The following is a 13,820-nucleotide window of genomic DNA, read 5'->3' on the forward strand; positions in this document are numbered from 1 at the left end:
GGCCCTTCTCCACGGCCTGCCTGCGGGCCTGTCTGGACTGTGTAATTAAAGAGCCAGCTATTCATTCAACCACATCGGAGGCTGTTGTCCATGTCCTGTGTGCCCTGCAAGGAAGGGCTGGTGCCAAGCCTCACCTGGAGCCTCCGCCTGACCTCCGCCTCCCTGGGCCGGAAGGAACCAGGATGCTGGTGGGCTGGAGAGACCAGCCAGCCTGAAGTGAGGTCAAACTGACCGGTGCAGGGGTGCAGGACAGGGTCCCCGGCCCGGGCCCATGCAGGTGGGGAACAGGAGTGCACCGGGGAGAGGGGGCCCCTAGGCACTAAGAGCACGGCCCCAGTCCTGCAGTGCCACCGTCTCGTTGAGTGGCACGGGGTAAATCCCACCCCATCCTGGGCCCATACAATGCGAGGTCAGTCCAAGCGGGTGGCACGCCAGGCCTCGAAGCCAACCCAGAGGTGGCAGGGTTTCTGCCAAGAGGCTGCTGGGCTGCTTCCTGCTGGAAGGCAGAGGTCAGCAGTGGGAACCACACAAAACTGGAGCCTGCGTGCCCCGCCGAACGTATTCAAGCCAAAGGGAGAAAGTAAAAGCTCATCAAACAAAATACACTGTGGGTCCAGCTCGGCCAGCGGCTGCCGCTTGGTGACGTCTGGTCTACGTGAGTCTAGGTGACCTTGCTGGTCAGGTGAGTAGCGAAGGAATCTACCTATCACTTAACTGCCAAGATTAGGGATCCAAAGAACCAGGGCTTTGGAGGCAGACATAACTGGATTCAAATTTTGCTCTTCCTTTTACCAACTCCTGCAAATACTCATGGAACCTCAGCTTCCCCATCTGTAATATGGGGTTAATCACAGAAGGGCCTACCTCAGGTCACTTTTATGAAGAGTGAAGGAGGTTAGTGTATCTAGCCTGCCTGACACGCAGTCCCCTCTCAGATGTGGTAGCTATGGTTACAGTTAATTTGGGGCAGGTCTCCATACCGCTGAGTGAACTCTCAACAGGCCCCCAATCTAACAGAGTTCATCGCCACAGTTTTTAACTCATAAAATTTTATTCTTTCTCATAAAACAATTAAGTGGGAAACTACATGTGATTTAATTGGTGGGTTATATTATTTTTCAAACAAATGAATTCCCAAAGCCAAGGGGAAGAAGACGCCTTTGTCAGATGAAATGACGCTGGCTCAGTGGAAATTTATGATAGGAGATCAATAAACAGAGGTCCCAGCAAGATGGAACTGCCTCAAAAAAGCCCACGGATTCTCTATCCATGTTCCTGGCACATTTCAGCCCAAAGAGGGCACAACACAAAAAGGGAAGAGACATTAACATTTATCAAGTGATGCTCTGACTGGGAGTCACATGGCCTTCTGGTCCTAATGCTACTACTGACAGCTGCGGGACCTTGGATAAGTCACTTAACCTCTGGGCCTCAGTTTCTTCACCTGCAAAATGGGAGTAACAATAACACCTACTTCATGGGAAGGAGAGAGCCGAGAGGAGTAAACATAATGTATGTAAAGTGCTATACCACTCACAAGAGGCTCACTGCTGCCCTGTCAGTAGGAGGAGCTGGCCCGCCTCTTCCTAACACCACCTCAGGGTTCAACTTTCATAAAAGCATCGTTTGTTACTAGTTCCAACCACTCCCTTCATTCTTCTTAAGACCATTACTGTCACCCGGCTGGTGTGGCTCAGTGTTTGGACATTGACCTATGAGCCAGGAGGTGATGGTTCAGTTCCCAGTCAGGGCACATGCCTGGGTTGTGGGCTCGATCCCCAGTGTGGGGGGGGTGCAGGAAGCAGCCAATCAATGATTTTCTCTTATCATTGATGTTTCTATCTATCTTTCCCTCTCCCCTCCTCTCTGAAGTCAACACAAATATATTTTTAAAAAGACCATTACTGTCAAGACACTCAGTCTGCTCAATTTACATATTTGCAAATTAATTCTATGAAAGAGGTATAGTAAATGATCTGCATTGTCCAATTACTGTCAGAAGCCCTTCAATCCCAGCCCACCCAAGAGTCTTGGTGGAGAACCCTTCTTCTCCGGTCCAGTCCAAACTTATTCGGCCCGTCCTAGTTTGCAAACAGAGGTGAAGCTGCTGCAACCACGTGAACGCAGGTGAGACTCTTTGGGAAGAGACTTCGATGTCAGGCAGAATGACAGGCTTCCAGAGGTGGGAGACCGTGGAGACGGGACACCCTCGGCTAGTGACGAAGCTGTGGCTCCCGTGGGTGTGGTAGGACTGGCTTCTGAGGGGTTGGTTGAAGGAAAAACCAGATGAGCCTGCAGCTGGGAGCTTCCCCTCACGTAGTCCTCAGCAGGCAGCCGCAGTCTTCCTCCTGCAGGTCCATGGACGCCGGCAGGTCGCCCAAGCACCGTCACCGTCCTCCACCTGAGGAGCTTTCCTCCAGGCCGGGACGGGCAGACAGCTCCATGTACAGATCAGGGAAAGAGGTCCAGAGAGGTCAGCCACCTGCCCGAGGTCACCCCGGCAGCAAGAGGCAGGCCCACTGTGAGCGACATGGAACCTATGCGTTTGCAGATGGTGGCTCATCCTGCCCCCGGGAATCTCAGAATGTTGTAGTCACACTCTGAAGCCAATAGGACGCCACGAGGGGAGGAAAACAGAGTCCATTCCTTGGCCCTTCTCCAAGCCAATGATTAGTTCTGGCCAGTCTGTTTCAGGTACAATTTGTGGGGCTCTCTCTGCCCTCTGCTGTCAGGGCTGCCCCAGGGATAGGGTGGTGGGGGGTTAGCGGGAGTCAGTATGCCAGTGGGTAAGAGCACAGCCCTGGGGTCACGTTCCTGCTCTGCCTCTCACCAGCGTGTGACCTTGGGCAAGTAGCTTTGCCCTCTAGGCTTCAACATGACATAAAAATAGCAACCGAGCGCTTTTCTTGAGTGTGTACCCTGTGCCGGCCACTGCTCAAAGCCCTTGTCTTGCAGTCTTTCGTTTCATTATCTCAGCCCCTGTATGAGGTAGCATGTATCCTTGTTCCCATGTTACAGATGTGGAACACTAATGAAATTTCAAAAAGCCCCGAGGGGGTAGGGAAAATATATCCACACAAAGGTTCGGCTCGGGGCTCCTCGCAGGCCTTCTGCTAGGAAGCCATTCCCTAGGCCAGGGGTCAGCAGACGTTTCCTATAAAGGGCCAAACGGTAAGTATTTTAGGTTTTCGGGCCACACGCGGTCTCTGTCACAGCTCTTCAACTCCGCGGCCACAGCATGAAGGCAGCCATAGCCGATGTGAACATGGCGGGCTGGGTTGTGTCCGACATAACTTTACAGACTCAGACCGTGGCTGTGGTGGCCGTGGGCGCTGGTGCTGGCCCCTGACCTGGGGGACTGGCTCCTCCTACTTCTTAGGGCCAATCCTGCTAAATCCACCTGTCCCCGACTCTTTTCTTCTAAGTGCCTGAGCCCCACTTGCGGGAGAGACTGACATACGAGGTAACAGAGAAGAGAGGACACGGGGAAATGGGGAGGTAGGGGTGGAGGGGGCCCGGGCCAGGGAACCTGCTGGTCTCCATCAGAGCGAGGTGACGGAGCCCCAGCAGGAACAGTATTTGCTCAGAGGGGCGGGAAAATGGGTCACGGTTTTCAGAAGCAGGGAGGGACACCTGCCTGGTGGAACCAAGACCCCTGGTTGTGATGGGGGTAAAGGAACAGGTCTGGACAGCAGGAAGCATTAGATGGGGGCCCAGTCAAGAGGGCTGAGTTATGGGCTCATCGCCAGCCCTTGGGGGGGGGGGGAGTGGGGGATGCAAATACAAAGGGAAACTGAGGCAGAAGTCCATTCAAAGAACAGGCGAGAAGTTGGGGTCAGAGAAGCTGGGGGTGACTCTGAACCTTGCCTACCGGTAGGACAGGGCCACAAAGATCCTGGCTGCCTGTGCAGGGCGGGCTCGGGACCAGCGAGAGCCAGGCCTCCAGGTGAGCCCAGATGGGGAAGAGCAGCCAGGACCTCCACGTCCACCTGTTCCTATCACCCCCTCTTGGAATCCCTGCACAAAAAGAGAATGTCACTTCGCAGCCCTTGCTGAGCCCGCTGGGGAGCTCAAGGAAACCCCTTTGCCTTAATCAAGTCCATTCAATTCAATAGACATTCATTAAACACGTGCTACAGGCCAACCGCTGGGGATACAGACAGGACGCACCCTGAGAGCTGTCACGGTTTACAAGTGAGGTAACATATGCGCCACTTCCTACCATACAAAGGAACACACTCACGGAGCGTGACCAAGCGCCACTGGACAGAGGACTCCGCCTGTGGGAAGGCCTCGCAGGAGCGTTTGTTAGCAAATAAGAAGGATCGTTTCTATAGGATAATACACGGGCCTATTGGCTCCCTGCACGTTTCACAAGAATGAAGATCTGCCACATCTTTCTAGAACTCATGCGAAACATTTAAACCTAACCAACGAGAGAGAGAGAGAGAGAGAGAGAGAGAGAGAGAGAGAGAGAGAGAGAGAGAGAGAGAGAGAGGAATCATCTCATGCCCTTAAAGTCCTTCGGAGAGAACGGACTTAAATAAATGTGTGTGCCTCTCACCCGATGAGCTGAAAGAAAGCCCTGTCCTCTCAATAATGGTACTTCGGCTTTAAGGGGAGTTCGAAGGATTAAAAGCTCAGAATAAATGGTTATCAGGAACTAAACGCTAGCTCTATACACTGGTTTTAAAAAACCCCAGGCTCACAAAGATAATAAAAAATGCATTTAATAGCATGTCATGGTACAGCTTGAAGGTATATCAAGTCTTCTTTCAGTCAGTGCATTACAGGGAGAGAGAAGGGGACGTCGTTTGTGAATGCACAGTCAGATGTAAGCGCGGGTGCGGAGAAACCTCGGGGTTCCCACACCATTAAAACCCCGCGCTGGGACGCGCCGCTCCGGGGCGCCCTGTGCCCGAGTGGGGATGGCTGGTCCAGTATGCGATCTACAGTTTTAAATTGAATTGTATACAAGTATTAACGAAAGAATAAAATTTATTATTCACAAAACGGAAGTGGTTATCATAAAGCTTACAAGAAAGTACAGCCTCGAACGAATGCATTGAAAAACTAGTTTTAAAAATAATAAGACATACTGGACAGTTTTGGGAAATGATATTATTATAAAACGAAGGGAACGGTCGGCACAGTTTGACCACCTAATTTCTAAGTGCACTTTGTAATGGTCCTTGCGAGCTGCCACTTTTCCCAGGATAATGACAAAAAGCTTCGGTCCAGTGTCACTGGCTTATGGTGACGGGGTATTTTATTTATTGCATCGCCAAGAGTGGATTTTAAGAAAAAACACTACAAAGGTTTCAAAAACCCTATTTATTCTCTATCATCAAAAATAGCAACAGGGGGACTTATACAACTTTTCTGTGAGTACCCACCAGTCTATTTTTTTTTTCTTAAAAAAAATAGAAGTTAGTTAAAGAAAAATGATTTGGTTTTTAAAAAATAATGTAAGGAAACACTTAATCAGATAGCCCAAGGAGTCATCAGAAATATGTGTAGCAAGAAAGCTTCATTGGTGGCCCTCTCCGGCCCCTGCACGTCTGTCACTAAACTAGAAAGAGAATGTACAGTACCAGTATGCTCCCCAGCCTGCCTGATCAAATGGTTCTGTTTTGAAACCCATTATTGCTAAGCCAGAATGTTGTCGCGGAGAACGAGGCGAGCGGTCGCTCAGAGAGGGTAGAACTGCGAGGCCGCCTCCGAGGACTGGATCTCCACCTGGGCCATTTTGAACCGGGTGCACTGCAGCCACTTGCGGAGGGCCGCCAGGCCGGTGCTGCTCTGGGCCGAGCCGGGCAGCGTCCTTAGGCTGTGGTGGTTGACGTTGTTCTGAATGGCCTGGAGGCGAAGCTGGAGTCCCCCGGACAAGTGCTGTGGAGAAAGGGCGGGACATTTCATTTAGTTCTTTCCTCCTGGCGTTCACAGTGGACCCAGGGGGTGCCAGCCTGGACTTGGGCAGGCAGAACCCACGTGGCCCGAGGGCTGTCTGGCCTGAAGAAGGCCAGCTCTCGAATTTGGCAGCACTCAGGGCGATGGATGTGAGCCGGTACCATGTTTCTACAGTCAACCTGGCCCCAATCCATCCAAATCATGCCATTCCTAGCTTGACTCATTCATTGCCACGGGAATGAAAGCGACATCAGTGCACGGCCGACACCTCTTGTGTCCTCCAGGAGCTGTGCACCATATGACCTGCTGTGGCCATGAAGTGCCTGGGCTCAGAGGCCAGGCTCCCTGGGTTCAAATCCTGGCTCCTCTCTGGACAACTCTGGAAACCAACCTTTTCAGGCCGTGCTTGGATTTTCTCCTGGGCAAGTGGGGCAGTAACACTCACTTTGTGGGGGTTTTGTAAGGATATGTGAGCTCACAGAGGGTTCAGCACAGAACTCGGCACGTGGTAAGTGCTCACTACGCTCTAGTTGTGGGTATAACCTCCCTGCTGTCATGTTAATTCACATGAAGAAGCGAGGCTGTAAGCTTTTCTTATGCTTCCTAGCTTTTCATCGAGTTCCGTGGGCCTCCTCTTAGCAGTCCATCCACATCAAATTGCCAAGAATTATCACCCAGTGGGGGGAGGGGCGACCTGGAAGTACAGGCACTTTTCCCATAAGAACGAGGACTGGGGTGAGGTTTCATCCACCAGCGGCCACGGATAGGACCACCCCATGAGTTGGGACTCAGCCTGCAGCCGCTGAAGGCTGCATTTCTCTCTTGGTGCCTGGGTACCTTGGCGTCACCCCCTCCTTCCTCCAGCATCCCTCCCCAACTCTGAGAAGGCTCTGTCTTCTCCCCCTGCCCCACCCCTGTTCCCAATGCCGTAGCAGGGCCCAGTTTTGGGTGGAGCGGGTGGCCAGCTTTGGCATCTTAGTGCCAAGCCCTAATAACTTTGTTCACTAGTCATGGAGGATCTCTAGCCCTACGATAACAAGGCATCACTCACAGCAGGGACTGACAGCGGGAAATACGCTCCATCAGGGCTGCCCCTTCCTGGCTGTCGGGCCCTGTCCAAGCCACTCCTCCTTCTGGTGCTGGGTTTCCTCTTGTGTAAAATGAGGGGGTGGGACAGGTTCCTTCTAGCTCAGTTCTGTCCTTCATTCGACACTATTCTTTCTTAATAGAATTCTTTCCATCACAGAATGGCAATTTTAGCGACCAGGAAATGGCACTGGGCACGCCTGGGACCAGACCCCACGGGGACCCCCTGAAGGCAGAGCAGCCTTTCAGCCTGCATTCCGGTCAGTCACTGAGCCTCACCCGGACTCTGGGATTCCTGCCCCCCACCCTTATCAACAGAGGCTCCCGCTGCCACCTGGGCTGCAGGCCTTTCATCTGGCCCACAGGGGCTCCTGCGCTAAGGGCCCCCAGGGACCAGGAGCAGGTAGAACTCATCTTTCTTCACGGTGAGTGGAGCGCGAACGAGCCCTCGGAATATTAGGACGTTCTCTGGAGGGAATGGAGCCTTGTCTGCAGGGGTGACTTACCTTGATATTTGACTGAATCATTGGCAACCACATAGGTATCAGCTGTGTGGAAAAACACAGAAGCCTCGTTATGACTGTTCCCCCTTCTCCCACATCAGCTTCGACAACTCGAGGGACAGCAGGGCACACTGAATTCCTTTGACATCACAAAAGGATGTGGGCTCCTGCTGCGGAGTACCCCTTACCAAAAAAGCGTCTTTCTGCCCGGCCGGCGTGGCTCAGTAGTTGAGCATTGACCCATGAACAAGGAGGCCAGGGTACATGCCCGGGTGGTGGACTTGATCCCCAGTGGGGGGCATGCAGGAGGCAGCTGATCGATGATGTTTCTCTCTCATCAATGTTTCTACCTCTCTCCCTCTCCCTTCCTCTCTCTGAAATCAATAAAAAAGATATTTTAAAAAAATTTCAGCCATCCATTATTTGTTTTTTAAAAAGCAAGCGTCTCTCTGTGGCCGAACCCTGCTGAGCTGGCGGCATTTGGAGGTTGATAAGCGCCCTGAGTGCCTGAAACACACACTTCAGAGCAAATGACCGATTGTCCCTTGAAAGCCATCAAGCACGGGAAATTAAATGTGTATTTATTCAATTAAATCCTCACTTTCCTGAAAGAGTTTCCTCCATGGATCTTTAGAATTGAGTCTGAGCAGCATGGCGACTCTATCTGTCCGCAGTCATTAGGAAAACATTGCTGGGAGCGGTCGGAACGTTTCGGTGATAGAGAGAGGCAAGGCCTGACGTGGCCTGGTGTGATGTGGAGGTGAGACCCAGGGAGTGAGTCGGGCCAGGGCTCGAGAGGGTGGGTGCCCAGGCCGGTGGGCGGAGAGCACAGGTGGCTGGGTGCCCGGCCCCTCTGCTGCCTCTGACTCGCCCTTCCCAGGAGGGCCAGGTGCTGGGCTGAGGGCCTTCCGCAGGGGCTCTGCCGTCGGCTCTGCTCTCTCGGCTGCGTTTCAGCCCCTCGGGACAGAAAGGAACGTTCGTGGCCTGGCCAGTCCAGATGTCGGGGATAGGATGCAGCTTTTCTGGGAGTGTGCCCCGCAGAACTCAAGTTTGGTGGGATTTAAACCGGGAGGGGGCTATGACCCCTAAGTTTGGGAATGCTGGCTTCTTTATTTGTGTTAATATGCTTATATGCGTCTTCTCATTTCCCCCAATGTTACTTCCCACGGATCGAAGTGTGTCCCCTCAAAAAGATGCTGTAATCCTTGCCCGCTCCGCCTCCGATCTGGCTTATCTGGAAACGGGGTCTCTGCAGATGGAATTAGTTACGGTGAGGTCATTCTAGGGTAGGGTGGGCTCCTAATCCACTCTGACTGGTGTCCTTATGCAGAGGGGAAATGTGGACACAGGTGCGGGAGAACGCCGTGTGAGATGCAGGCGGAGCTCTACAAGCCACAAAACACCAAAGACCCCAGCAACCCACCAGGAGCGCAGGGAGAGGCCCGCAACGAACCTCCCTGGCCTCAGAAGGAACCGCCCTGCTGACGCCTGATCGCCTCCTTCCAGCCTCCAGAACGGCGAGGCACACATTTCCGTCATTTACGCCACCCATTTGTCATACCCTGTTGCAGCAGCCCTGGCAAAGTCATACAAGCGCACCCCAGGAAGCAAAGCCCGGGCAGAGTGTGCGGGGAGGGGTGGAGGGAGGAGGGCCACGTGATGCTGAAGGTGTGGTTCTCAAGAGCGGGCCACGAGAAACTAGCTTAGAAAAGCAGAGGCCCGGCCACGCCTCGTCGCCCACGGAGGATCTGGGAAGCCACGTGAGGAGATTGGATCTGATTCCAAATTCAATACAACCTCCGAAGAGGGGGCCCCATGCTCCAGAAAGACGTTGTGGCCGCAGTCTGCAGACAGGGTGCGGGCGGGCATGGAGAAGGGAGGCAGGGGCCCAGGGTGGAGGCGGCCTCCGCGGGCCAGGTCAGACCAGGGATGGCTTCTGGGATGGAGATGGATGCTGCCTGAGGAGATCCCCTGTGAGGGTCTGAGGACTGGTTTGCTCTTTGGAGCAGGAAAAAGGCAAAGAAGAAGCTGCGGCCTCTAGCCTTGGCAAACTGGACGGCAATGCGTTGAACACGGTGAGAACCAGGGAGAGAGACTTGGGGATGGGGGGACAGGGTATAAATGACCTTTCTCTTCACTTGCGTGGCCACAGACTGCCGGTCTCATTTAATTCATCAAAACATTCAAAACATAATAGTAAACGGGGTGAAGTGATAAATTCCATTTCTCTCTGAGCTTCTGCTCTCAGGGCGAACTCCGGCTGCTGTTCGGCTTTCAACATGCTACTGATGCGTACACTTACTAATCTGACTTCCAGTGATGTTGCAGCAGTGCATAGTCAGTTTCTAACATAAATATTGTGTTTAGAAATGGAGTTGGTGTGTCCCGAAAGATGTAATTGGACTAAAATGCAACATATCAGGAAGTGACACCCTCTCCCGAACTCCCCCTGCCACCAACCCTCATAACAAACTAGGGTTACACACGTTGGTGCCAGAAACGGCTGTGTGCTCTGACAGTCTCAACTGGAAAAAAATAAACAAGTAAAACCGCTTCCTCCTGGCGTCTGTACAGCAAGAACCAAACCCTGCGGGCCTCATGTCCACAGACGTTTATTGACTCTTGGCCTATCTGATATGGCAGCAGCCCATGTGCCTCTTGCTATTCGGGAAATACTTGAACTAGCCTCTTGTTAAGAATCCTGAGGGAGCAGGGTGTGCTGAGTACTCAGACCCTGGGGGACACTTCTCCCAGTGCTGTCTCTGTATGAGGCAATCCAGGGGAATAGTGAGGATGGTTTTAGAAGGGGGTTTTTATTTTTTCCCCATTGAGGTAACATTGTGGCCATAAGATTCTAAAGTATACCTACAACCTAGCTGGTTTTTCTGAGTGGTTAGAGCATCGGCCTGCGGACTGAAGGGTCCCGAGTTCAATTCCTGTCAAGGACACATGCCAGGGTTGCGGGCTCAGTCCCCACTGTGGGGCGTGCAAGAGGCAGCCAATCAATGATTCTCTCTCGTCATTGATGTTTCTATCTATTTCTTCCTCTCCCTTCCTCTCTGAAATCAATAAAAATTAATATATATATATATGTGTGTATATATATATATATATATATATATATATATATAGACACACACACACACACATATATATAGTATATCTACAAGGGACCTTTGGGTTTGTGATTTATGAGTCACATGACTAAAGACTTCAGGTTAAATCTCATTATTAGTGAGAGTGTTATATAACCCAGCAGTCATCCTATTTCAGGAATGCTAATTCGACTTATTGAATAGCATTCATTTCAGTTCCCTTTTGCTAGTGGCTCCTACAAAGCTGTCAGTAAGAATTAGATGTAATTTATTTTAGGCTCTGTAATGTTATAATAAAGTTGTTGGGTGTGTTTTTTTTTTCTTCCCCAGAAGCAATATCTGGAAAACTAAAGGACAGTAGAAAAAAAGGTTGTTTTTCATCATAATGAAAGTGATTTCTTTTCTCTTATCTCGGTGTATGCTACAGGATAAATTGAAGATGCCTGCTTGGTTGAGTGTATTCATTTCACTCCATGCTTTTCCCAGGCATTAAAATTAGTTGTGAGACGCTCTCGTTCAGTAAAGATGGAATAACCAAGACCAGATTCACGCTCCTGCCTGAAACAAGTGAAATTCCAGGTGGAGTGTATGAAACATGGTTCTCCAGCACTGAACATCAGCCATGCTGGGCAGTGAGGACTGAGGGAGGGGAAACCAACAAGTCAGCCCCGCCCCCGGCCTAGAGAGTCGTCAGGCAGCTGCCCAGGGAGGAGAGCCTGGCTGTCTCCCTAAATTGAAGGGATGGAGCCAGAAGTCCATAGGGGCCTTACAGACTCGAGCCACCGTGGAGAGGAGAGCGCTGCGCAGAGAGAGGCAAAGGACTCTGAGGGTCTGTAAGATCTTCAGTCTTCAGCTGAATACTGACCATGTGCCAAAACTACTCAAGACTAATCAGAGACAGAAAGTACTCAGGGCTATAGAAAAACACCCCAAAATATTAGACGCAAAAATCCCTGCTGATCACATAGGACCAGCAAACTTGTGTTTCCACTAATTAGAGTAGAAAAGTCTTGTAAATCATAGGACTTCAAGTAGAGTACTCAGGGTGTTGCCTGAGTAGTGAAAAAATGTTAACCCTAGACAAAAATGCTGCTCTGATCCCACCTAACCAAGCTTCAAAGCAAGTCTCAAAAGGATAAAACTGTTTCTAAGTAATTCAACTATGTCATAGAATATAGGTCAAGAATAATGTTAAGAAGGCAAAAATATCCAGCACCCAAGAAAGTCAAATTCAAAACATCGCTGAGAAACCAAGATGGCGGCATAGGTTAACGCTGGAGATCGCTGCCTCAAACAACCACTTCAGAGATATAACTAAAGGACAGAACGGACATCACCCAGAACCACGGGAAGGCTGGCTAAGTGGAAATTCTACAACTAGGAGGAAAGAGAATATCATACCCAGACTCAGAGGAGGCGCAGTGCTGAAGTGAAATACTCAGGTGCGGAGTGCGCGCGCGGAGCGGGCTGGCGGCGGAGGGCGCGGTTGTTGTTTTCAATCAGGAGGGAGTTTCAGACTCTGAGCTCCAGATCCGGGCGAGTCTCTGGGGACCGAGACTCAAACGGGAGAAACGGGACTGTCTGGCTTCGGTCGGAACTCGAAGGCAGCTTTCTCTCCGAGGTTTGCAGCCATTGCTGGGGCTCTGAGAGGCAGAGCCCCTGGGGAAGGAACTGAGAGTCGCCATAACTGCTTGTTCCGCCCGCCTTGTAGATCCCCGGGGACCTGCCCCGCCCAAGCCCTGCGCAGCGCCATTTGCCGGATAGCCTCAGGCAAAGGCTAGATTAGCACTGCCCTAGAGATCCAGCACAGAAGCCCTCCCACTACAGACACAGCAGATTCTCATAGCCAGTTAGCCTGGAGGTCAAATCACCCCGGTATTGCCGACATCAATCAAGGCTTAAAGGCAACAAGACTGCGCACAAAGACCACTAGGGGGTGCACCAAGAAAGCATAAAAAATGCGGAGACAAAGAAACAGGACAAAACTGTCAATGGAGGATATTGAGTTCAGAACCACACTTTTAAGGTCTCTTAAGAACTGTCTAGAAGCTGCCAATAAACTTAGTAAGGCCCTCGAAAAGACTGGTGAGACCGCCGATAAATGTAGTGAGATCCTCAAGAAATCTAATGAGACCCTCGATGTTATGATAAAGAACCAACTAGAAATTAAGCATACACTGACTGAAATAAAGAATATTATACAGACACCCAACAGCAGACCAGAGGAGCGCAAGAATCAAGTCAAAGATTCGAAATGCGAAGAAGCAAAAAACACCCAACTGGAAAAGCAAAATGAAAAAAGAATCCAAAAATATGAAGATAGTGTAAGGAGCCTCTGGGATAGCTTCAAGCGCACCAACATCAGAATTATAGGGGTGCCAGAGGATGAGAGAGAGCAAGATATTGAAAACCTATTTAAAGAAATAATGACAGAAAACTTCCCCCACCTGGTGAAAGAAATAGACCTACAGGTCCAGGAAGCGCAGAGAACCCCAAACAAAAGGAATCCAAAGAGGACCACACCAAGACACATCATAATTAAAATGCCAAGAGCAAAAGACAAAGAGAGAATCTTAAAAGCAGCAAGAGAAAGAAACCCAGTTACCTACAAGGGAATACCCATACGACTGTCAGCTGATTTCTCAACAGAAACTTTGCAGGCCAGAAGGGAATGGCAAGAAATATTCAAAGTGATGAATACCAAGAACCTACAACCAAGATTACTTTATCCAGCAAAGCTATCATTCAGAACGGAAGGTCAGATAAAGAGCTTCACAGATAAGGAAAAGCTAAAGGAGTTCATCACCACCAAACCAGTATTATATGAAATGCTGAAAGGTAGCCTTTGAGAAGAGGAAGAAGAAAAAAAAAGGTAAAGATACAAATTATGAACAACAAATATGCATCTATCAACAAGTGAATCTAAGAATCAAGTGAATAATCTGGTGATCATAATAGAATCAGGGACATAGAAAGGGAATGGACTGACTATTCTTGGGGGGGAAAGGGGTGTGGGAGATGCGGGAAGAGACTGGACAAAAATCATGCACCTATGGAAGAGGACAGTGGGTGGGGAGTGAGGGAGGAGGGTGGGGCGGGAGCTGGGAGGAGGGGAGTTATGGGGGGAAAAAAAAGAGGAACAAATGTAATAATCTGAACAATAAAGATTTAATTAAAAAAAAAACAAAAAACGTGGATCTACTAGAAAGAAAAAAAATAAAAAATA

At 50.4% G+C, this 13,820-nt stretch overlaps 1 protein-coding gene across 2 annotated transcripts in view; it reads right to left on the bottom strand.

Moving 5' to 3' along the window:
- Nucleotides 1-4,712: 4,712 nt before the first annotated feature.
- The window catches only part of UNC79 (unc-79 homolog, NALCN channel complex subunit), a 176,612-nt gene continuing 167,504 nt past the window's right edge, over nt 4,713-13,820 (bottom strand). For both annotated transcript variants that reach the window (XM_036315970.1, XM_036315962.1), the window contains 2 exons: nt 7,503-7,544; nt 4,713-5,892 (listed from right to left, as the gene is read on the bottom strand). In XM_036315970.1, coding sequence (XP_036171863.1) covers nt 5,692-5,892; nt 7,503-7,544 — 243 coding nt within the window. In that variant the 3' untranslated portion in view covers nt 4,713-5,691. The remainder of the gene's footprint in view (nt 5,893-7,502; nt 7,545-13,820) is intronic.

Source organism: Myotis myotis, unplaced genomic scaffold (genome assembly GCF_014108235.1).
Source record: "Myotis myotis isolate mMyoMyo1 unplaced genomic scaffold, mMyoMyo1.p scaffold_m19_p_1, whole genome shotgun sequence".
NCBI classification, from domain to species: Eukaryota; Metazoa; Chordata; class Mammalia; order Chiroptera; family Vespertilionidae; genus Myotis; species Myotis myotis.